This window comes from Neofelis nebulosa, chromosome 3, assembly GCF_028018385.1.
Source record: "Neofelis nebulosa isolate mNeoNeb1 chromosome 3, mNeoNeb1.pri, whole genome shotgun sequence".
Classification (NCBI taxonomy): domain Eukaryota; kingdom Metazoa; phylum Chordata; class Mammalia; order Carnivora; family Felidae; genus Neofelis; species Neofelis nebulosa.
Genome location: NC_080784.1, coordinates 36,510,893 through 36,535,561, shown reverse-complemented (window position 1 = coordinate 36,535,561; position 24,669 = coordinate 36,510,893). Strand labels below are relative to the sequence as shown.

The 24,669-nt window shown below is 38.8% G+C and overlaps 1 protein-coding gene across 3 annotated transcripts in view; it reads left to right on the top strand.

Annotated features, from left to right (window-relative positions):
* Positions 1 to 24,669, top strand: part of PIWIL2 (piwi like RNA-mediated gene silencing 2) — a 77,152-nt gene that overhangs the window by 26,208 nt on the left and 26,275 nt on the right. For 2 of the 3 annotated variants that reach the window (XM_058720347.1, XM_058720349.1), the window contains exons 15-20: positions 4,782 to 4,895; positions 5,588 to 5,776; positions 7,856 to 7,957; positions 8,531 to 8,647; positions 9,235 to 9,323; positions 10,190 to 10,295. In XM_058720347.1, the coding sequence (XP_058576330.1) occupies positions 4,782 to 4,895; positions 5,588 to 5,776; positions 7,856 to 7,957; positions 8,531 to 8,647; positions 9,235 to 9,323; positions 10,190 to 10,295 (717 nt within the window). The remainder of the gene's footprint in view (positions 1 to 4,781; positions 4,896 to 5,587; positions 5,777 to 7,855; positions 7,958 to 8,530; positions 8,648 to 9,234; positions 9,324 to 10,189; positions 10,296 to 24,669) is intronic. The other variant, XM_058720348.1, reaches the window with a different exon arrangement.

The window sequence follows — 24,669 nt, the reverse complement described above, 5'->3', positions numbered from 1 at the left end:
AATATTGACTTAGAATTTACCTCATTTTCAGGTTTCCAACCCAAATAATTCTTTTTTTTTTTTTTTTTTTTTTTTTTTTTTTTTTTTTTCAACATTTTTTATTTATTTTTGGGACAGAGAGAGACAGAGCATGAACGGGGGAGGGGCAGAGAGAGAGGGAGACACAGAATCGGAAACAGGCTCCAGGCTCCGAGCCGTCAGCCCAGAGCCTGACGCGGGGCTCGAACTCACGGACCGCGAGATCGTGACCTGGCTGAAGTCGGACGCTTAACCGACTGCGCCACCCAGGCGCCCCTAACCCAAATAATTCTTAACGTTCTGTATGTCCTTTTTTTTTTTTTTTTTTTTCTTCTCCAAGAAGTAACTTGTGATTCTTTGAATATACTATTGTCATGCTTTCTGTAGGCATAGAGAGTCTTAGTCTTACACAATCGAATTTTCTTACAGCCCTTTCTACCTGCGGTTTGCTGGAATCTGCTATGTTGTATTTTATGCAGTGTGATCCGTAGGACAGAGGCAGCATGAGATGGTAGAGTCCTTGGCCTTCAGTATCTGCTTATTTGTCTTTGAATCTGGGGGCGCCTGGGTGGCTCAGTCGGTTGGGCATCCAACTTTGTCTCGGGTCATGATCTCAGGGTTCGTGGGTTCAAGTCCCACGTCAGGCTCTGTGCTGACAGCTCAGAGCCTGGAGCCTGCTTTGGCTTCTGTGTCTCCCTCTCTCTCTGCAGCTCCCCCCTCTGTCTCTCTCTCTCTGTCAAAAATAAACATTAAAAAAAAATTTTATTTGGCTTTGAATCTCAGCTCTACCACTTGCCATCTTAATTACTTTGAACAAGTTGCATAGCATATTGTAGTTTCTTTATAAAATGACGATAATGATTGAATTATAAAAATTTAAATGATACCATCTTTCGTATAATATGTGACACATAGCAGGTGCTCAGTAAACATTAGCTGTTATTATTTTTCACCTGCTTTTGAGATTATACCAAAATAATTAATTCTGTCTTTTCTGTAATTCTTTTGCATTTTGAATTGGCTCCTTGTTAAAAATTTCTTTTTCTCGGGGTGCCTGGGTGGCTTAATCAGTTAAGCGTCCAACTTCAGCTCAGGTCATGATCTCACAGTTCGAGCCCCACATCGGGCTCTGTGCTAACAGCTTGGAGCCTGGATGGAGCCTGCTTCAGATTCTGTGTCTCCCTTTCTCTCTGCCCCTCCTCTGCTCACACTCTTCTCTCTCTCAAAAATAAAGAAATGTTAAAAAAATTTTTTTTTAATTTCTTTTTCTCTGTTTTAATAAAAGTAATGGATAGTGAATAAGGAAAATTTGAAATTTTAGAAAACATAGAGAAATAAAAACATAAGTAATTTCATCATCCAAAGATGATATCTCGGTGACTTATTTTAGATATTTATAAAAGATAACTTCAGGGGCACCTGGGTAGCTCAGTTGGTTAAGTGTCCAGCTCTTTATTTCGGCTCAGGTCATGATCTCGAAGTTGTGGGATCATCAAGCCTTGTGTCGGGCCCTGTACTGAGCTGAGCGTGGATCCTACTTAAGATTCTCTTTCTCTCCCTCTCTCTCTCTCTCTGCCCCTCCTCTGTTCACACATGTTCTCTCTCAAAAAATAAATAAATAAATAAATAACATAACATAACATAACATAACATAACATAACATAACATAACATAACAAAATAACATAAAATATACTTTGGTGTATTTCCTTTCCCTACACATTTTTCTGTAAGAATAAATGTTTTTCTTACAAAGTTGTGATTATATTGTGTATGGTTTTACATCTTCTTTTTCATTTAATATCATATCCTGAACATGTTTTCATGTTATTAAGTGTCAATTTGAAGACCTAGAAAACATAAACCAAAGAAGAAAAAAGTTCATCTTGCTGTATCAGGGTAACTGCTCTTAACATTTTGGTACATGACCTTCTTTGGATTTGTGTGTGTGTCTGTGCATGCTTACATGCTTACGCACACTCACACATAGCATGTATTCATATAGTTTCCTTTTTTCCCCTCAGTTTTTCCATGTCATTTAATATTTTTCTGAACATTTTAATGGCTGCCAGATAGTTTATTAACAATTTCCTTTTCTTTTACATTCAAATTGAATTTAGTATTTTTCTGTTAGAAATAGTTATTCAATGAAGAGCCTTGTAACTGAATCTTTTTACATGTTTATTTTCATAGTCAAATTTATGGAAGTGGAATTATTAGGTCAGGGGACACTTATGTTTTTAGTGCTTTTGTTGTATATTGCCAGTTGCCTTCTAGGCTCAAGTTTCAAGGTTTAAGGTTCAAGTTTTTACTTTCATATCATGAGTTTGATTCCTTACACTCTTACTAATATGGGCATTGTTATTTATGTTAGATTTTGATAATGGTAATTAAATCATTGAAATTTCTTTTGATTATAGATGGAATAAGTAGATATATATTTTTTAAATTTTTTATGTTTTTTATTTTTGGGAGAGAGAGAGAGAGTGTAAGCAGGGGAGGGGCATAGAGAGAGGGAGACACAGAATCTGAGGCTGGCTCCGCTCTGAGCTATCAGCACAGAGCCTGATGCGGGGCTTGAACTCACGAACTGTGAGACCATGACCTGAGCCGGAGTCAGATGCTTAACTGACTGAGCCACCCAGGCGCCCCTGTTATTACGTTTTTGTATTAAAATTTTTTAAATGTTTATTTATTTTTGGGAGAGAGAGACAGAGTGCAAGCAGGGGAGAGACAGAGAGAGATGGAGAGACAGAATCCGAAGCAGGCTCCAGGCTCTGAGCCCAATGTAGGGCTCAAACCCACGGATTGTGAGATCCTGTGCCAAAGTCAGATGCTCAACCGATTGAGCCACTCAGGAGCCCTGCCTCTGTTATTTTTTAATAAGCAAATGGTAGAGATCATAGAAAGTAAAAATCCTCTGTAATTATACATCCCCAGAGATAATCACCACTAAGTGTAGATGCATTTGATTTTTTTTTTTTTTTTTAGTTTGAGAGAGAGCGCAAGCAGTGGGGGTGCAGCAGAGAGAGGGAGAGAGAGAATCCTAAGTAGGCTCTGCACTGCCAGTACAGAGCCCAATGCAGGGCTTGAACTTATGAACCTTGAGATCATGACCTGAGCCAAAGTCAGATGCTTAACTGACTGAGCCATGTGGGCGCCCCAGACTCAATTTTTATGATGCATACATTACTATTTATTTTTTTGTAAAAACAGGATCATATTACATGTTGTTACAAAGGGGCTGCAGACTGGTGCCGCCAGTCTGGAAAACAGTATGAAGGTTCCTCAAAAAATTAAAAATAGAACTACCCTACTACTCAGCAATTGCCCTACTAGGTATTTATCCAAGGGATACAGGTATGCTGTTTCGAAGGGACACATGCACCCCAATGTTTATAGCAGCACTATCAGCAACAGCCAAAGTATGGAAAGAGCCCAAATGTCCATCGATGGATGAATGGATAAAGAAGATGTGGTATATATATATATATACACACACACACACACATTGTATACACAATGGTGTACATATATATATGTATATACATATACACACACACACACACACACACACACAATGGAGTATTACTTGGCAATCAAAAAGAATGAAATCTTGCCATTTGCAGCTACGTGGATGGAACTACAGGGTATTATGCTAAGCAAGGTTAGTCATAGACAAATACATGATTTCACTCATGTGAGGACTTTAAGACACAGAACAGATGAACATAAGGGAAGGGAAGCAAAAATAATATAAAAACAGGGAGGGGGACAAAACAGAAGAGACTCTTAAATATAGAGAACAAACAGAGGGTTGCTGGAGGGGTTTTGGGAGGAGGGATGGGCTAAATGGGTAAGGGAGTTAAGGAATCTACTCCTGTAATCATTGTTGCACCATGTGCTAACTAACTTGGATGTAGATTATAAAAAATAAATTATAGAAAAGTGATTTCAGTGTTTGCAAAATAGTTCATTATGCTGTTATATCAACTAAATTATTTTCCTGTGTTTGGATATTTAGATCTGATTGACTTATTCCTAACTTTAATTTGTTCTTTCATTATATTTATGTCTTTTCCTGCCTGCTTTTCTTTTTAGAGTATAATAGTAGGTATAGTTTATGTTCAGCCTTATTGAGAAATTTTACTTTTCGGCACCTGGATGGCTCAGTTGGTTAAGTGTCTAGTTTTGGCTCAAGTCATGATCTCATAGTTTGTGAGTTCAAGCCCCACATCAGGCTCTGCGCTGACAGTGTGGAGCCTGCATGGGATTCTGTCTCCCTCTCTTTCTGCCCTGCACATATGTGCGCGTGCTCTCTCTCTCTCTCTCTCTCTCAAAATAAACTTTAAAAGAACTCTTTTTAAAAAAAGAAATTTTACTTTTAATTTTCTACTTGCAATTTGTCCCTTAAAATATTTTTAAAGATTATATTCCTATTTATCTTGAAATTATAGTTGTTTTATATGCATTGTCTATTTCTAAAGAGATAATGCTTTCTAATCCTTGTTTTGGGAGACCATGTTGGAAACTTCAATAATTAAAAAGCCTTGCCTATAAAAATTTTACCTGTATTTGTCCAGGGTTTTATTGACCTGGACTCATTGCTAGCAGTTTCATTTTTGTGCCATTCTCAGGCGTTATACCAGGAACAGGTCTATACAGTGGAGTTGACAAGGCCCAAGAGAGAACAGCGTCAGTGTTTTTTCCTAAATTAGTGTTTGCAAATGACTCATGTCATGTGTACTTTGTTTTCTGTTATAGATTGAAGGACGTGTTCTGCCAATGGAAAGAATTAACTTAAGAAATACTTCATTTATCACATCTCAGGAACTAAACTGGATTAAGGAAGTAACCAGAGACCTTTCCATCTTGACTGTAAGTGACTTTTAAGGTGGTGAAGAGAGGACCAGTATTACTAAAAATACGGAAATTAGAAAGCAGGAATGATTCAGTGTCTTCTTTTTGAGGGAGAGTACCAACTGAATTCCCATCCTGAATTATCTGCTAAACAGGGGTCCTTCAAATAGAGCAAATTGATGAGTTGTTAGAGGGAAGCACTTTGGTTGGCCATAGAGTTAGGAAAAGGAAATAGATTGCTATGGTAATTCATATAGTGCAGGCCTAGTACCCAGTCTTCCATTTATTTTCCTTTATCTTCCTGGATTTTCCCTGGGAGTTCCTTGAAGATGTTTTTTATCCATGAAAGAAGTAATTAAAACAGTCTCCCACCAAGAGAACTGAAGAACAAAATTGTGTATCAGTATTTTTAAATGTTTTTGCCTAATGTGGTCTCTTTGGCCATGCATAAAGTACATCTGTTTCTAAAACTTTTTATTGAAATATATTTAAAGGAAAAGTGTACTTACAAGTGTACAGTGTTCCACTGTGGGAGTATGCCACAGTTTACTTATCACCCACAACTATGTTAGTTATAGGAATTAGATCAAAAAGGACTCAAGCAAAAGAGAATTAAAAGCAGTTTCTTCTCTAGACTAATATCTCCTGGGTGTGAGTTTGGAGTGTTTAAGTTGTGGGAAGTGCTAAAAATAGCTTGTGGTTATTCCTAGGTCCCCATGCATTTCTGGGCACTGTTTTACCCAAAGAGAGCAATGGATCAGGCCCGAGAACTGGTTAATATGTTGGAAAAGATAGCTGGCCCCATTGGTATGCGCCTCAGCCCACCAGCCTGGGTTGAACTAAAGGATGATCGAATTGAGACCTATGTCAGAACCATTCAATCCATGCTAGGAGTTGAGGTAATAAACTAATTTGAGTATATGAGTAGAATGCTTGTTTTAAAATCATTGCATACTTGATTTTAAATTATCTTGCTTATCAGTCTGCTGTTTATGATGCCCAGAAATCTGTGTCTTACTCATGTACACATGAAATACTATACCAAGTAGTCTTCATGCCCTTTGGTTAATTGATTCTCTCATTCTATGTTGGCAGTAGTCTCTCTCACTCTGGTGTTCTTTTTTCACGTAATTGACGGAGAGAATAGCTGACTTAACTTTAGTTCGTTATCTGTATAGAACATGTTGTGCTCAGAAAGCAACTTTTTGGGCCCAGTGCCATTTTGCACAATTCAGTACTGCACTGTCATGGTCTGGTCTGGCTTAAGATTTGAATTGCTCTGGTGATGAACCTGGCACCTGGGCCATCAGCTCGGTCCTGATAGCTGATTGTGAGCGCTGCAGCTGAGCAGGTCATAGCACTCATAACTCAGTAGTTCAAGCCTGCGGTTCTTACCTGTTTGCACACAAAACGGAGGAAGAAGCTTAAGGAACAAAAGCAGAGCAAATGTTTTGGGAAGTAATTAGTCTTTGACTTGAAGAGTCCATTGTTGTGAGATCAGTACTGGAGTTAGATTTTTCTGGGATCTCTCTGATCCCCAACTCTGGGTTATCACCCAGAGCAGCACCCTCATATTCTGTCTTTGTAATTTCCTTCTGGTTCCCCATGCTAGTTGTACTCTGCCATGGCTACCCCCTGAGCCTGATCATTGATAATTCTGCTCTGCTTTCAGCAGAATTGCCCAGTGTAGTGCATCAACTCCCCCATCTCAGACTTGTTCATGTCCTCTTTAGAAGAGTGTACTGCCAACAGTTTTCATGCAGCATGGATAGAAGTTTCATTCATGTTTACCAAACTTAACTCATCTTGGTCTTACTGTCTCTTTGTCATCTTTAGGGCATGCTGTTTTATTATTTTTTATTATTATTTACTCATTAATTTATTATTATTATTTATTTATTATCCCACACATGTCTGCAGGAGCCAGATGAGAAACACAAGTGTAGTGGGCTAGGAGGGGACTATAGTGAACTTAAGAGAGTAATCAACCCCATGACTGCAGATAAAAGCCCAGCATTATCAAATTAATTTTTTATTTATTTGTTTTTCAGTAGAAGCAAAAAATCTGGATTTGTATGTGTGTGCCCCTCCATATGTTTAAATGTTAATTAAAAAAAAACAACATGTAACTCATTGCAGGGACTAAAAAGCTACATGTGTTTGATAGATCCAACCCATAGGCTCCCAGTGTGCAGCCTGTGTTCTACGTGACTTCAGAAGTTCTTTGATGTGATTGCTGGAGCGTGTGTTCTCTGAGAAGTCTTAATCTAACACTAATCTTGATTTGGAATAATATATTATTGATTTACCATTAATAGCTGTTTCTGGCATAAAGGATTGGCACTTTCATTTCCCTTCCGTGCTACTTTTCTTTATTTATGCTGAAAGATCCTCTGTTTCCAGTGTTGGATCTCTTAAATGGTGAGGGATCACAGATGTTTATATGAGATATGCTGCTGGCAATATCATTCTCTCTCCTAACCAGGAAGTTAGGAAAAGCCACTTACAGATTTGGCAATAGCTTCATTTCTTTGTGCTTGGCTCTGAATCTTTTCTTGTGGTATTGCATTCCATGTTTGCTCAGTTTTGTGGTATGAATGTAATAAGGTGCTTGGTTTACTGAAGAGAGTGGTAAAAGCATTCTAGGGAATTGAAAGCAGCAACTAAAAAGTAATCTTTGCAAACTTTCAAGCCTGCCTTGTTCAGGCATCTTAATTTTCCTAAGGAAGAACTCAGGTAGTCAGGGCCACCTCTAGATAATTTATGGTATTCTATCCCGTATTTCTGCAAAGAAGCCCTGAATCCAGCAAAGGTTCAAGGACCTGTTCGGGGTTGGAGTGTCTACCCTCTTTGTTTCAGTCCCTTTTGCCTTAAAGGTCCTATGACTTCACAGGCTCTTAGACTGCCCACAGCTGGAGTCCCATCAAGGTCCCCTGCGACTTCCAAAGCCTGACTTATATGTACTTTATCTCTTCAAGAGGAAGATACAGATGGTTGTTTGCATCATCATGGGAACACGTGACGACCTCTATGGGGCTATTAAAAAGCTGTGCTGTGTGCAGGCTCCTGTGCCCTCACAGGTGAGTGGAGAGCTAGGCAGGAGGCATACATGGAAACTCTATAACCTCCCTTGAGGTTTTGAAAAGAGGGGTACAGATGTTCAAAAACTGAAGTTACTATTAGAAGCCATCATGTGTAACCTTTCTGGTGGAAAGTTCCCCTTATTAGAGTAACCTGGTGAAAAGCAGAGGCTCTTTGTAAATAAATACTGCCTTCATATCCACAAATGAGTACTCTTGCTGGTTCAGAGAGTGAGCTGCTGGGTGGTTTCACATGACTGGGTTCTGAGAGTATAGGCTTCACTCTGAAAGGGGAAAGCTGTTAATCCTAAGTAGGTTTGTTTGTTTGTTTGTTTAATTTATTCTGTGTGAGATCCTTTTGAAAGTTTTTGGGTTTTGGTTGTCTTTTTGTTTTGATGTGTGTTGTGTGTGCGCGTGCATGCCTACATAGAGATCCTAGAATTAGAGCTAGTCATGCATAGTGTATTGCCTGCTAACTGGGGTTTCTTAAACAAATGTGGTGTTTACTTCAGGCTTGTTTATATCGTCTGACAGGCTTATAGTGTCCCCTTTCTCCACACCCCTTTATTATAGGTCATCAATGTTCGAACCATTGGTCAGCCAACCAGGCTTCGGAGTGTGGCCCAGAAAATTTTACTTCAGATTAATTGTAAATTGGGTGGTGAGCTCTGGGGAGTGGATATTCCTCTGGTGAGTGATGCTGAGATGTTTTCTTCATTCAATTTAGCTCTCCAGAGACTCCTACCTAGCTATTTTCCTAGTTTTCCTCATAGAGTTATCCTTATTCTCCATGCTTAGTGGTCTAAATGGTTCATGGCCTGCTTTTGTGTAGCCCACGTCCTGAGAATGGTTTCTATAACCTTAGTTGAAACCAATAAAAATAAGACTGATATTTTCTGACACATGAAAATTATATGACATTCCATTTTCATTGTCCTTAAATGCAGTTTTATTGGAATATAGCTATACTTCTTTACAGACTAACTGTGGCTGCTCTTCTGTTGTAATGACAGACAAAATTGAGCAGTTCCTACAGAGACTGTGGCTCACAAAGCCCAGTGTTATTTACTGTACGGTCCTTTACAGGAAAAGCATGCTGATCCTTGTTCTACATCTCTGACTTATTCATAGTGTTTAAAAAAATGTCAAGTTGATTACAGTCTCTTTCTTCCTCCAGAATTCATTTTCATATGTTGCTTTTGGGGTTCAGATAATAACTGAAGATGGGGTGATGGATTGCTTGGTTTTTCTGGTTTGTTTTTTGTTTTCTAACCCAGAAACAATTAATGGTGATTGGGATGGATGTTTACCATGACCCCAACCGAGGCATGCGCTCCGTGGTTGGCTTTGTTGCAAGCATCAATCTGTAAGTCTACTCAGTTCCATTTTGTTTGGTTACCTCATTTTGATGCCTAATCTTATTGTAAATCTAGCAAATACTTTTTGAATATTTTGTATTGTAGTAAAAGTATACTTTAGAAAAGAATACTTTATTTTCTCCTTTATCTTTCTATTAGTTTATGCAGCCTGTTTAGCAAGCTTGTCAGGTCTGTAAGTTTGTTGCCTCAAATGTGGTCTGGTCTTCTTCAGAATGGGGGCTCTGTCTTGGTGTTTTTTCCCCCTAGGAATGAGGGATTTTTTTGTTTGTTCTGATTAAAAACAAGACCTGTTCATGCAGATACCTGCAGAAATTTAGAAAGTGAAGGTTCCTCGTGGACCATCTTTTATTGACCACCACCAAAGGTTTGAAGTATATATACTTTTCAAATTCTCACTTATGTGCATAGTAACATGTGTAGGTGGTGCACGTATGTTTACAAAATGGCATATTGCTATGTATGCTATTGTTTTATGTACTTAAATTGTATATTGCAGATATTTTCACATATCAATACAAAGAATCTCAACCAATTCTTTTTAAGTGCTGCATGGAATTTATTGTATGCCAGAACACTATTTAACTAGTCCTCTGTTGGTGGATATCTGAAATTTTTTCAGTTGGAAGCAGTTTTGTATCAAATACCACAATTATGCCTATATTTTTACATTCTGTGTATGACTTACATATATATCTTTTCTCATATTAACGTATGTTTTTATCTGTAACATAAATGCATTTACTAGATACCGTATCGGTGCATAGAGGCGCCTCTGTGCTGACATTCAGACTGTGAGCCTTCCTCTGTGAGTGTGTGTTCATCTCTCTGTCTCTCTTTACTACCTCCTCCACAGCACACTCACAAAATGGTATTCACGAGTGGTGTTCCAGATGCCTCATCAGGAGATTGTGGATAGCCTGAAGCTATGCCTGGTGGGCTCCTTAAAAAAGTTTTATGAGGTAAGGGGAACAGAAATTCTAGAGTTGTTTTTAAGGACTACCTATCTGACCACTTTAAGAGGAAGTCTGATTTAGTGGGAGGGATCCCATATTGGAGGTGAATCTCCTAAACAGACTGAAAAGTTAGTCATTGCTGAACAGGCAGCTCAAAGGGACTGGTTTCAGGCTTCTACTTGTACAGAGCAGCATAAAGAGATAAATGCTTTGATTTTGCTGGGTAAGTAATGATTATTTCCCCAGATTGTAATAAGCCTGATGCCTATAGATATAATCTCATGCCCTTATCAGGGAAGTGAGGGTAAATTTCAGCAATTAAAGCTTTTGAATTTACTCAGCTTTTTATGACTATTATTAGGCACTTTTCATTTTGGTTCAAGACAAATGCCTCCCTATAATCACCCCTAGAACTCCCAGGAATGCTAACCATAGAGAATTGCTGTCATTAAACTGATATTGGGTCTGGCACAATGAGCAAGCAAAATACTGGGTTTTGCCTTGGCCAGTACATCAAAGGAAGCGTTGATAAGTGGCTTTCATTTCTTAGGGTCAGAGTTAGCCCTTTGCATGGAGATTAACAGCAAGAAATTTAATAATTTCATATGATTACAGTCAGTCACTAGAACTCCACCTTGTTTCCTTTTAGATTAATGTTCCCTACACTGTCCTTCAAACAGTTTGATGTTTTTCAGTGTTAGAGATAAGGAAAAAAAAAAAAAGTTGAATTCTGTCTCTAAGGAGACCTGTATGATAGATACACTACTTTGTCACCAAGTTCTAACACCTTCATTTTTTTTTTCCTTTTCCTTTTTTTTAAAATTTATATTCAAGTTAGTTAACATACAGTGTAGTCTTGGCTTCAGGAGTAGAACCCAGTGATTTCATCTCTTACATAAGGACACCCAGTGCTCATCCTGAAAAGTGCCCTCCTTAATGCTTGTCACCCATTTAACCTCTACTCCATCGCCACCAGCAACCCTCAGTTTGTTCTGTGTACTTAAGAGTCTCTTATGGTTTGTCTCCTCTGTTTTTATCTTATTTTTTCTTCACTTTCCCTATGTTCATGTGTTGAGTTTTTCAAATTCCACATATGAGTGAAATCATGATATCTGTCTTTCTCTGACTGACTTATTTCACTTAGCCCATAATACCCTCCAGTGCTAGCCACATTGTTGCAGATGGCAAGAATTCAGCCTTTTTAATCTCTGGGTAATATTCCACTGTATATATACACCACATTTTCTTAATCCATTCATCAATTGACAGATATTTGTGTTCTTTCCATAATTTGACTATTGTTAATAGCACTGCTATAAACATTGGGGTGCATGTGTCCCTTTGAATCAGCACTCCTGTATACTTTGGATAAATGCCTAGTAGTGCAATTGCGGAGTCGTAGGGTAGTTCTATTTTTAATTTTTTGAGGAACCTCCATACTGTTTTCAGAGTAGCTGTACCAGTTTGCATTCCCACCAGAGTGCAAAAGGGTTCTTCTTTCTCTACATTCTTGCCAACATCTGTTGTTTCCTGAGTTGTTAATTTTAGCCCTCCTGACAGGTGTGAGGTGGTATATCTTATTGTGGTTTTGACTTGTATTTCCCTGATGATGAGTGATGGTGAGCATCTTTTCATGTGTCTGCCATCTGGATGTCTTTTTTGGAAAAGCGCCTCTTCATGTCTTCTCCCCATTTCTTTACTGGATTGTTTGTTTTTTTGGGCGTTGAGTTGGGTAAATTCTTTATAGACTTTGGCTATTAACCCTTTATCTAATATGTCATTTGCAAATATCTTCTCCCATTCTGTTGGTTGCCTTTTAGTTTTGTTGATTGTTTCCTTTGCTGTGCAGAAGCTTTTTATCTTGATGAGTTCTGAATAGTTCATTTTTGCTTTTATTTCCCTTGCCTCCAGAGACATGTTGAGTAAGAAGTTGCTGTGGCCTAGGTCAAAGAGGTTGCTGCCTGCGTTCTCCTGTAGGATTTTGATGGTTTCCTGTCTTACATTTAGGTCTTTCATCCATTTTGAATTTATTTTTGTGTATGGTGTAAGAAAGTGGTCCAGTTTCATTCTTCGGCATGTTGCTGTCCAGTTCTCCCAGCACCATTTGCTAAAGAGACTGTCTTTTTTCCATTGAATATTCTTTCCTGCTTTGTCAAGGATTAGTTGGCCATTTATTTGTCCATTTCTGGGTTCTCTATTCTAGTCCATTGGTCTATGTGTTTGTTTTTATGGGTTAAAGTCCAGGATTGTGATGCCTCCAGCTTTGGTTTTCTTTTTCAGCATTACTTTGGCTCTTTGGGGTCTTTCGTGGTTCCATACAAATTTTAGGATTCTTTGTTCTAGTTTTGTGAAGAATGCTTATGTTATTTTGATAAGGATTGCACTGAATATGTAGGTTGCTTTGGGTAGTATTGACATTTTAACTGTATTTGTTCTTCCAATCCATGAACATGAAATATTTTACCATTTCTTTGTCTTCTTCATTTTCTTTCATAAGCTTTCTATAGTTTTCAGTGTACAGATCATTTACCTCTTTGCTTAGGTTTATTCATAGGTGTTTTATGGTTTTGGGTGCAATTGTAAATGGGACTGATTCCTTGATACCTCTTTCTGTTGCTTCATTATTGATGTATAGAAATGCAACTGATTTCTGTATATTGATTTTATATCCCACGACTTTGCTGAATTCATGCATCAGCTCTAGTAGTTTTTGGTGGAATCCTTCAGGTTTTTCCATGTAGTGTCATGTCATCTGCGAAGAGTGAAAGTTTGACTTCTTTGCCAATTTGGATGCCTTTTATTTCGTTTTGTTGTCTGATTGCTGAGGCTAGGACTTCCAACACTATGTAAAACAACAATGGTGAGAGTGGACATCCCTATTGTGTTCCTGACCTGAGGGGGAAAGCTCTCAGTTTTTCCCCATTGAGGATATTAGCTGTGGGCCTTCATATATGGCTTTTATGATGTTAAGGTATGTTCCTTCTATCCCGACTTTCTTGAGGGTTTTTATCAAGAAAGGATGCTGTACTTTGTCAAATGCTTTTTCTGCATCTACTGACAGGATCATATGGTTCCTATCCTTTCTTCTAATGTGCTGTATCATGTTGATTGATTTGCGAATATTGAACCAGTCTTGTGCCCAGGAATGAATCCCACTTGATCGTGGTGAATAATTCTTTTAATATACTGTTGAATTCGATTTGGTAGTATCTTGTTGAGTTTTTTTGAATCAAGGTTCATCAGGGATATTGGCATGTAATTCTCCTTTTTAGTGGGGTCTCTGGTTTTGAAATCAAGGTAGTGCTGGTTTCATAGAATGAGTTTGGAAGCTTTCCTTCCATTTCTATTTTTTGGAATAGTTTGAGAAGAATAGGTATTAACTCTGCTTTAAATGTCTGGTAGAATTCCCCTGGGAAGCCATCTGGCCCAAGACTCTTATTTCTTGGGAGATTTTTTTTGATAAACGATTCAAATTCTTTGCTGGCTATGGGTCTGTTCAGATTTTCTATTTCTTCCCGTTTGAGTTTTGGTTGTGTGTGTGTGTGTGTGTGTGTGTGTGTGTGTGTGTGTGTCTGGGAATTTGTCCATTTCTTCCAGATTGTCCAGTTTGTTGGCATATGATTTTTATAGTTCTCTTATAATTGTTTGTATTTCTGTGATGTTCGTTGTGATCTCTCGTCTTTCATTTGTGATTTTATCTGTTTGGGTCCTTTCTTTTTGAGAAGTATGGCTAGGGGTTATCAATTTTGTTTATTTTTTCCAAAAGCCAGTTCTTAGTTTGATAACTAAGAACATTGATCTGTTCTACTGTTTCTGTTTTTTTTATTTTTTTGGATTCTGTAACATTTATTTCTGCTCTAATTTCTATTATTTCCCCTTTTCTGCTGGATTTGGGCTTTATTTGCTGCTCCTTTTCTGGCTTCTTTAGGTGTAAGGTTAGGTTGTGTATTTGGGACCTTTCTTAAGATAGGCCTAAATTGCATTGTTTTCCTATTAGGGCTGCCTTTGCTACATCCCACAGGGTTTGGACTGTCATGTTTTCATTTTCACTTGCTTCCATGTATTTTTTTTTTTTTTTTTTATGTCTTCTTTAAGTTCCTGGTTAACCCATTCATTGTTTAGTAGGATGTTCTTTAACCTCCATGTATTTCGGGGGCTTTCCAAATTTTTTCTTGTGGTTGATTTCAAATTTCATAATATGATCTGAAAATACTCATGGTATGATCTCAGTCTTTTTGTACCTGTTGAGGGCTGTGTCATGACCCAAAATATCATCTATTTGGAGAATGTTCCATGTGCACACTAAAGAAGAATGTGTATTCTGCTGCTTTAGGGTAAAGTGTTCTGAATATATCTGTTAAGTCTATCTGGTCTAGTGTGTCATTCAGAGCTCTTGGTTCCTTATTGATTTTCTGCCTAGATGATCTGTCCATTGTTGTAAATGAAGTATTAAAGTCTGCTAGGGGCGCCTGGGTGGCTCAATCGGTTGAGCATCTGACTTCAGCTCAGGTCATGATCTTGCAGTCCGTGAGTTTCGAGCCCCGCGTTGGGCTCTGTGCTGACAGCTCAGAGCCTGGAGCCTGCTTCGGATTCTGTGTCTTCCTCTCTCTCTGCTCCTCCCCTGCTCACACTCTGTCTGTCTCTCAAAAAAATAAAGATTAAAGTCTGCTACAATTATGGTATTATTATCAATAAGTTTCTTTGTGATTAATTGATTTATATATTTGGGTGCTTTCATGTCGGGGGCATAAATATTTACAATTGTTAGCTCCTCTTGATGGATAGATCCCTTAATTATGATATAATGCCCTTCTTCATTTCTTGTTACAGTCTTTAAAATCTAGTTTGTCTGATACAAGTATGGCCACTTCAGCTTTCTTTTGATGTCCATTAGCATGATAGATGGTTTTCTATCCCCTCACTTTCAGTCTGCAGGTGTCCTCAGGTCTAAAATGAGTCTCTCAGAGGGGTGCCTGGGTGGCTCGGTCGGTTGAGTGTCCAACTTCGGCTCAGGTCATGATCTTGCAGTTTGTGGGTTTGAGCCCCGCGTCGGGCTCGGTGCTGACAGCTTGGAGCCTGGAGTCTGCTTCAGATTCTGTGTCTCCGTCTCTCTCTGCCCCTCCCCTGCTTGTGCTCTGTCTCTATCAAAAATAAATAAAATGTAAAAAAAAAAAATTTTTTTTTAAATGAGTCTCTTAGGGGTGCCTGGGTGGTTCAGTCAGTTAAGTGTCCAACTTTGGCTCAGGTCATGATCTTGCAGTCTGTGAGTTCAGGCCATGCATTAGACTGTGTGCTGACAGCTCCAGAGTTTGAAGCCTGCTTCCAATTCTGTGTCTCCCTCTCTCTGCCCCTCCCCAGCATGCATGCGTGTGCTCTGTAGCTCTCTCTCTCAAAACTAAATATTAAATAAAATGAGTCTCTTGTAGACAGCATGGATCTTGTCTTTTTATCCAGTCTGATACCCTGTGCCTTTTTATTTAGTCCATTTGCATTCAGAATCATAATTTAAAGATATTAATTTAGTACCATTCTGTTATCTGTAGGTTTCATGTTTGCTTTGATGGTCTTTCCACTCACATAGTCTCCGTAGGATCTTTTGCAGGGCTGGTTTAGTGGTCACAAACTCCTTTAGTTTTTGTTTGTCTGGGAAAGTCTTTCTCTCTCCTTCTATTCTGAATGACAGCTTTGGTGGATAAAGGATTCTTGGCTGCATATTTTTCTTATTCAACACACTGAATATTTCCTGCCACTCTCTTCTGGCCTGCCAAGTTTCAGTGGACAGTTCTGCTACTAACCTTATGTGTCTACCCTTGTAGGCTAAGGACCTTTTGTCCCTAGCTGCTTTCAGAATTCTCTTTTTATCTTTGTATTTTGCCAGTTTCATTATGATATGTCATGGTACTGACCTGTTTTGTTGGTTTTGAAGGGAGTTATCTTTGCCTCTTGGACTTGGATGCCTGTTTCCTTCCCCAGATTAAGGAAATTCTCAGCTATAATTTGTTCAAATAAATCTTCTCCTTTCTTTTGCTTTTCCTCTTCTATTACTCCTATGATACAGATTTTGTTTAATTTCATGGAATCACGTAGTTCATGATCTAGTACTTTCCTCTCTCTCTTTTTTTCAGATTCATTATTTTCCATAATTTTATCTTCTGTTTCACCAATTCTCTCCTCTGCTTCTTCCATCCTTGCCTAGTCACTGTAACTAGTTTACTAGTTTACTTTGCATCTCAGTGATAGCATTTTTAAATTCATCCTGACTAGTTCTTAGGTCTTTGATCTCTGCAGGCAAGAGTTTCTCTGGTGTCTTCTGTGCTTTTTTAAAGCCCAAGTATTAGTCTTATGACCATTACTCTAAATTCTTGTTCACATATATTGTTTATATCTGTTTTGGCAATTCTCTGGCTGTGATTTCTTGTTGAACATTCTTTTGGGGAAAATTCCTCTGTTTTATCATTTTGGCTAAGTTTCTGTCTTTTGCATGTTTTAAAAGCTTGTTATGTGTCCTGCACCTGAGAGTATTATATTAAGAAGGAATCATAACACTGTCTAAAGCCTGGCACTTCAGCAAGTGTTTTAGGCGTGTGTTGCATGCACTCTGTTGTGGTTTGGCTGCTTTATCCCACTAGTCAGTCCTCTGTAGAGCTCTTCCTTGATTGTAGTAGTGGGGTGTTTAGACCTTCAACCAGGTATGCTTTGATTCGTTTGTTGAAGTAACCCTGGGAAACAAAAGGAAAGGTGAGGGGAAGCCTTGATCCTGCCAAGCTGTCTCCCTCCAACTGTGGAGATCCTTCTGCCACTCCACAGATCAATTTCCTGGGTGTTCCAAGTGATAATGACCTCAATACAGCTGTGTTTGAGGGACAAGGAAAATCCTGGTTCCCCTATTTCTCTGCCATCTTAACTCCCTCCCCACACCTTCCTTTTCCTTGTTGTTGATGCTATGGTTTTCCTTCAAGTTCTGTCTGTTAAGGCCTAGCTCAAAGATTACTTCTGTGAAGGCTTTTCCATTTCTCCCCACTGCTCTTTCCCGTAAAGAGACTTATTTCTTTATGTTCCTTCCTCTTCCAAGGCCCTTTGTTTATATTCTGTGTAGTGATGTTATATCCTGCCTTATATTAGTTATTTGCATCCTTATTTCTCCGGGTTGTAAATTACTTGAGCACTGCTTGGTTATTGATGGCTGTGTAACAGATTTACCATAAAACTTAGTAGCATGCAGTGGGCATTTATAACGTTTAAGTCAAGAAGTTGGACAGGATGCAGTGGGCTCTGGTGCCTCTTCATGTGGTCTTTCCACATGAGCTAGTTTGGGCTTCCTCACATTGTGGTGGCAGGGTTCAAGATGTACGCTTTCCAAGAAACTGAGAGTCACGTGGAAGTCATGTTGCTTTTATACCTTAGCCTTGAAAGTTATGCAGTATCACGTTCACTGCATTCCATTTGTCCAGTATATCATTATGAATATGCCTTATAATTGGAGGAGCCAGTGTGGAGTAAGGATAGATTTAAAGAAACAACTAATCTGCTCTTTTTAAAGTTGTTACATACATTTTCATATTTTTGTTCTAATTTAATTGCCTTCCCCCCCCCCCCCGATTTGCCACTGTTTGTACACAATAAATTTGTACAGAACTCTTTGCCATAGAAAGTAGCTGGTGGTTTGTTAACCAATCTAGTTCTTTCTCAGGCCATTTGTTCCATCAGTTTTATATCCTGAAGAAGCATTAACCCAATTTCCCAATATATTTGATTATCAATATCAGGATTATCATAAGATTTGTTTAAGTAATATAACTGAATCTTACCAGTGAGGTTAGTGTCACATCACATTGTGATATGGTAGTAAATATAATCTGAAATATGAGTCAAAAGATAGTGGCATGTTGCTAGAGTCCCACTCAGGCATGAATAATTAGTCTAGTTTTTCATCATATTACATGACCAAAATGTCTCCCAGAACTATGCCAGTTACATTTCCAGACTTCCATTTGACATTGTCAGGTTATAAAAGCAAAAGTAGTCTCAGCAACATGGCTTCACCCTTTCAGGTTGCTGGTATACTTGAGCTAACACACAATAGGATCATCTGTTACTCTAAGCCTATTTGAGATACAAATACAATATTGCATAACGATTGATTTATTCTTTTATCCTCAGCTCCCATTCTTTCATCTTTCCAGTTCTACCCTAACATTTCTGCCTTTGGAACCAGTGTTAGGTTTGGCCACTGTGCTGGTGTAGATTGCTGACAGCAGTGCTAGCATGGCAGGTGCTTCCCCCTCAATCCATTCTCATTAATAGGGAAGGGTTACACAGGTTCAGAATTAGTGAACTCTCTGACCTCTAGCTAAATACAGTTTATAAAGGTTTTCTTTTTAATGTTTATTTACTTTTGAGAGAGACAGACTGTGAGTGGGGGAAGGGCAGAGAGAGGGAGACACACAATCCAAAACAGGCTCTAGGCCATCAGCACAGAGCCTGATGCGGAGATCGGACTCATGGACAGTGAGATCTTGACCTGAACTGAGTCAGGCTCCCAACTGACTGAGCCACCTAAGCGCCCCTAGCTAAATGCAGTTTAGCTGTATTTCCTGTGAACCTCCATTTTGCTAGAGGGGATCAAAGCACAGTCCATCTCATGAGGCCCTTAGGAATTTTATCATAAAGGTTTAAAAATATAGTTATAAAAAATATATACGACTACAGTTTTTTTTCTTTAACATTTATTCATTTTTCAGACAGAGAGACAGAGCACAAGCTGGGGAGGGGCACAAAGAGAGTAAGGGAGACACAGGATCCGAAGCAGGCTCTAGGCTCTGAGCTGTCAGCACAGAACTTGACACGGGGCTCGAACCCACAAACAATGAGATTATGACCTGAGCTGAAATAGCCTGCCCAACCGACTGAGCCACCCAGGCATCCCTGATTATAGTTTTTTGCTTAGGGATTGTTATAGGCTGAATTGTATCTCCTCCTACCCACAACAAAGATACTGAAGTTCTAACCACCACCCAGTACTAGTGAATGTGTTTGGAAATAGGACCTTTGCAGATGAGATGGAGTTAAGATGAGGTCATTAGAGTGGGCCCCAATCCAATATGACTGTGGTCTTAATGAAAGGAGATTTGAACACAGGGGTGGATACATGTAGACAAAAGACAATGTGAAGACAAAGATCACCATCTACAAGCCAAGGAACACTTAAGGCCACCAGAGGCTAGGAGGGAGGTCGTAGAACAGATTGTCCCTTATAGCCCTCAGAAGGAGTCAACCCTGCCAGCACCCTGATGTTAGACTCCTGTCCTCTAGCCCTGTGAAACAATGCATTTGTGTTGTTGAAGCCACTCAGTTAGTGTGGTACTTTGTTATGGTAGACCTAGTGAACGAATACACAGTTCATCCCAGTTCTAACACCTGCAGTTTCAGCTCTGGTCTGAGAACCAGTAGGAAAAAAGAATATTGAGATCTTATGGGGAAAACAAAATATTGTTATACTAGCATTCTTCTCCACTCCCTCTTCTCTAGATCCCCCAGGGAAGGGGAGGGACATTTTCTGGGCCCTGTTCATGTTGAATGTTAGTACACACTCTTGAAAGTATGCAAATCAGCCTTTCTCGACTTTATCCCTTTGGTGTTAGACAAAAAACGTTTCAATTGTCCATTCTATTCTCTACCAAACTGTTACTCTGAGGGTGAAAATATGTTCCTTGGTCTGAGGAAATGTGAGTTGGCAGTCCAAATTGGTGCAGTATCTTCTGTTTCAGTCCTTTTGTTTAGTATTTTGAACATTTATATCTACCAGCAGGTATGCATAGCCCAGTCAGCAATAGATGTCTGTTTATGTCAAGAACTGTTTGTTGCCTCCTGGAGCTACCAGGGTCCGTGTAACTTGCCAACTATGTGCAAGGCCTTCCGCTCAGGGAATCTACCCCAGAACCATCTGCATTCTCTGTATCTCCTCTTGTCAGAAGAATTCCTGTTGGCATTTTGCACTTCTGAGGGTGTAAGAGAAATATCGAGATTCAACCCATTTCTGCATTGCCGTAGCCCCCAATGTCATTTCATGGATCCAGGTGTCACCTCAGACAAACAAGCACACCAAAATAACTGCTTGTTAGTTCCAACCTCTTTTTGATCCTCAAGATAATGATTCCCCATTTACTCTCCCCCCTACTTACTGATTATGTCTACTGTCCTTTTCTGTCTCTCATTTATTGATTTTGGGTTATATAGAAGTAATTGTAAAATGCATGGCATTTTGTGTCTGTCTTATTGCTTCAGTGTGTTTTTAAGGCTCATGCAAGTTGTAGCTCATGTAGTTGTAGCTCATGCAAGTTTTGTTTTTTTGTATGGATGAATAATATTCCATTGCATATTTATTCCACAGTTGGTTTATTCATTATTGATGGACATTTGGACTTGTTCTCACCTTTTTGACTATTTAGAATACTGCTGTAACATGCTTGATTATGTATTTGCTTGAGTACATATTTGCATTTCTTTTGGGTAGATACCTAGGAGTAAAATTGATGGGCCATAAGGTAATTCTGTATTCAACTTTTTGAGGAACCAGCAAACTTTTCTGCAGTGGTTACAGCATTTTCTTTCCTACCAGCAATGTATAGGGGTCTCAATTTCTCTGCATCCTTGCCAATACTTTGTTTTCCATTTTTAACTATAACCATTGTGAAGTGGTATCTCACTGTGGTTTTAACTTGCATTTCCTTAATAACCAGTGATGTTGAACATCGTTTCATGTGCTTATTGTCCATTTGTATATCTTCTTTGAAGAAGTCTTTTCAGATCTTTTCCCCATTTTTTAATTGAGCTATTTGTCTTTTTGTTGTTGACTTGTAAAGAGTTTTTTTTTTTTACATATTTTGGATACAGAATGCTTATTTGATAAGTGATTTGCAAATATTTTGTCCCATCCTATAGGATGTCTTCACTTTCTTGATAATGTTAATTTGATGCATAAAAATTTTTAGTCTTTATAAAGTCTAATTTTTGTATTTTTCTTTTTCTTTTTTTGCTTTTGGTGTCAAATCTAAGAATCTGTTGCCAAATCTGAGGTCATGAACATTTATCCCTATGTTTTCATGTAACAATTTTGAGTATTACCTCCTGTATTTAGGTCATTGATCCATTTTGAGTTATATTTTGTATATGGAGTGAGGTAGGGATCCATCTTTATTCTTTGACATGTGGTTATCCGCTTATCCCAGCACCACTTGTTGAAGAGTCTGTATTCCTTCTCCATAGATGGTTTTGGCATCCTTGTTTAAATGGTTTTGGCATCCTTGTTCGGTTGGGGGGCATCTGGGTGGCTCAGTTGGTTCAGTGTCCAACTTCATTTTGGCTCAGGTCATGATCTCATGGCTCATGAGATCAAGCCCTGTGTTGGGCTCTGTGCTGACAGCGTGGGGCCTGCTTGGGATTCTCTCCCTCTGGATCTGCCTGTTGGCCTGCTCACTCTCTCTCAAAATAAATAAATTTAAAAAATTTTTAAATAAACTTTTTAAAAAATTTAAAAAATCAGCTGGGCATAGGGGTGCCTGGGTGGCTCAGTTCAGTGTCAGACTCTTGATTTTGGCTTAGGTTATGATCATGCAGTTTGTACGATCAAGCCCCTTGTCAGGCTCTGCACTGACATAGCTTGCTTGGGATTCTCTCTCTCCCGCTCTCTGCCTGTGCCTCCCCTGCTTGTGTGTGTGCATGCTCTCACTCTCTCTCAAAATAAACATTTTTAAAAAATCATTTGGGCATAGATGTTCATTTCATAGAGTTTATCTCTGAACTCTAAATTCTGTTGGTCTAAATATCATTCTTGTCAGTACAAGACTGTTTTGATTACTGTTTTTTTATTTTTATTTATTATTTTTTATAATGTTGATAGATCTTATTTTTTTAATGTTTATTTTTATTTTTGAGAGAGAAAGAGTCCAAGCAGTGGAGAGGCAGAGAGAGAGAGGGGGGGAGACACAGAATCCAAAGCAGGCTCCAGGCTCTGAACTGTCAGCACAGAGCCTGATGTGGGCTCAAACTCACAAACCTCAAAATCATGACTTGAGCTCATTCAACTGAATGAGCCACCCAGGCACCCCTGTTTTTTATTTTTTAGGTAGTTTTGAAATTGGAAAGTGTGAGTCTTCCAGGTTTTCTTTTTTCAATATTGTTTTAGCTGTTCAGTGCCCCTTAGAATTTCATATGAAATTTCCATCTCTGAAAAAAAAAAGCCATTGGAATTTTGATAAGGATTGCACTGAATTTATAGATTGCTTTGAATCTATAAATTTGAACTTACTAGGGAATAATTTTAAGTGTTTCAGTATTAAGTATATGTTAACTGCGAGTTTTCCGTAAACTTGTTTTATCATGTTAAGGAAGTTTCCTTTTGTTCATAATTTGATGAGCATTTTTATGTTGAAAGCATGTTGGGTTTTATCAGATGCTTTTTTTGCATATTAATTTTTAACAATCTTGTTCAGATTAATACCAAATTGATTTCGGTAGTACATAAAAACTTTGTTCTTATGTGATTCTATTCTTCTCCTGTTTTTGTGTGCTAATTCTATATTATGGTTCTCCAGAGAAACAGAATCAGTAGTGTGTGTGTATGTGTGTGTGTGTGTATAGGAGATTTGTTTACGTTAAGGCTTACATAATTTATGGAGGCTGGCAAGTCCAAAAACTTCAGAGTGGGTCAGCAGGCTGGAGACCTAGAGAATAGCTGATGTTGAAGATCAAATTTGAGTTTATCCTAATTTGTATTCTGTAGGCTTCTTGGATGTTCAGTTAAATTTTTCATCAAGTTTGGTAATTTCGGGTCCACTGTTTCTTCAGATATCCTTTTTGACCCTTTCTCTCTCACCTCTCCTACTGAGACTACAGTTATTTGTATTTGGTATATTTGATGACATCACATTGTTTCAGAGGCTGTGTGCATTTTTCTTCTTTTCCCTTCTTCTTTATCATACTGGATAATCTCAATTGACCTATCTCCTGCTTCAGTGGTTATTTCTTATGCCTAGTCAAATTGCTGTCAAGCCCCTCTGGTGGAATTTTCCCTTTCAGTTATTACACTTTTTACCTCCAGATTTTTTTTAAAATTTTTTTAATGTTTATTTTTGAGAGAGAGAGAGACAGACAGATTACAAACCAGGGGTGGGAGGCAGAGAGAGAGGGAGACAGAGAATCTGAAGCAGGCTCCAGGCTGTCATCACAGAGCCCATCGCAGGGCTTGAACTCATGAGCCATGAGACCGTGACCTGAGCTGAAGTCAGATACTTAACTCACTTGACTGAGCCACCCAGGTGCCCCATTTAACTCCAGAATTTCTATTTGGTTCTTGCTTGTAACTTCTTTCTCTTCATTGGTGATCTTTTTGGTGAGACACTTCCTATACTTTCTTTAAAGATTTTAGATCTGGTTTCCTTTAGTTCTTTGAACAGTATTTAAAAAAAAATTTTTTAACATTTATTCATTTTTGAGAGACAGAGACAGTGCGAATGGGGGAGGGGCAGAGAGTGAGGGAGACACAGAATCTGAAGCAGGCTCCAGGCTCTGAGCTGTCAGCACAGAGCCTGACGCCAGGCTCGAATCCACAAACTGTGAAATCATGACTTGAGCCCAAGTCACATGCTTAACCATATGCTTAAGTGACTGAGCCACCCAGTCAGTTGAGCTACCCAGGCACCCCTGGACAGTATTTAAAATACTGGTTTGGGGACGCCTGGGTGGCTCAGTCATTTAAGCGTCTGACTCCGGCTCAGTCATCATCTTGCAGATCATGAGTTCGAGCCCTGCATCGGGCTCTGTGCTGACAGCTCAGAGCCTGGAGCCTGCTTCAGATTCTGTGTCTCCCTCTCTCTCTGCCCCTCCCCCATTCGCTCTCTGTCTCTCTCTCTCTCTCAAAAATAAACATTAAAAAGAATAATACATTGTAAAAAATAAATAAATAAAATAAAATACTGGTTTAAGTCCTTGCCCTTGTCCAGTAAAGCCATCTGGATTTATCCCAGGCAGTTTCTATTGACTACTTTTTTTTTCATGTGAATGGGCCATATTTTACTGTTTCTTGGAAGGGCTGGATTCTTCTGAGGTTTCTCTTTTTGTCTTATAGATGACTGTCTTCATCCTGTGTATATCAGGATCTGTGTCCTGATATCTTCCTTTTTTTTTTTAGTTTATTTATTTATTTTGAGAGAGAGAGAGAGAGAGCACATGTGTGCACAAGTGGGAGAGGCACTAAGAGAGAGGGAGAGAATCCCAAGCAGGCTCTGCACTGTCAGCATGAGCCCGATGCAAGGATCAGTCCCACAAACCATGAGATCATGGCATGAGCTGAAATCAAGAGTCAGATGCTTAAAAAAAAAAA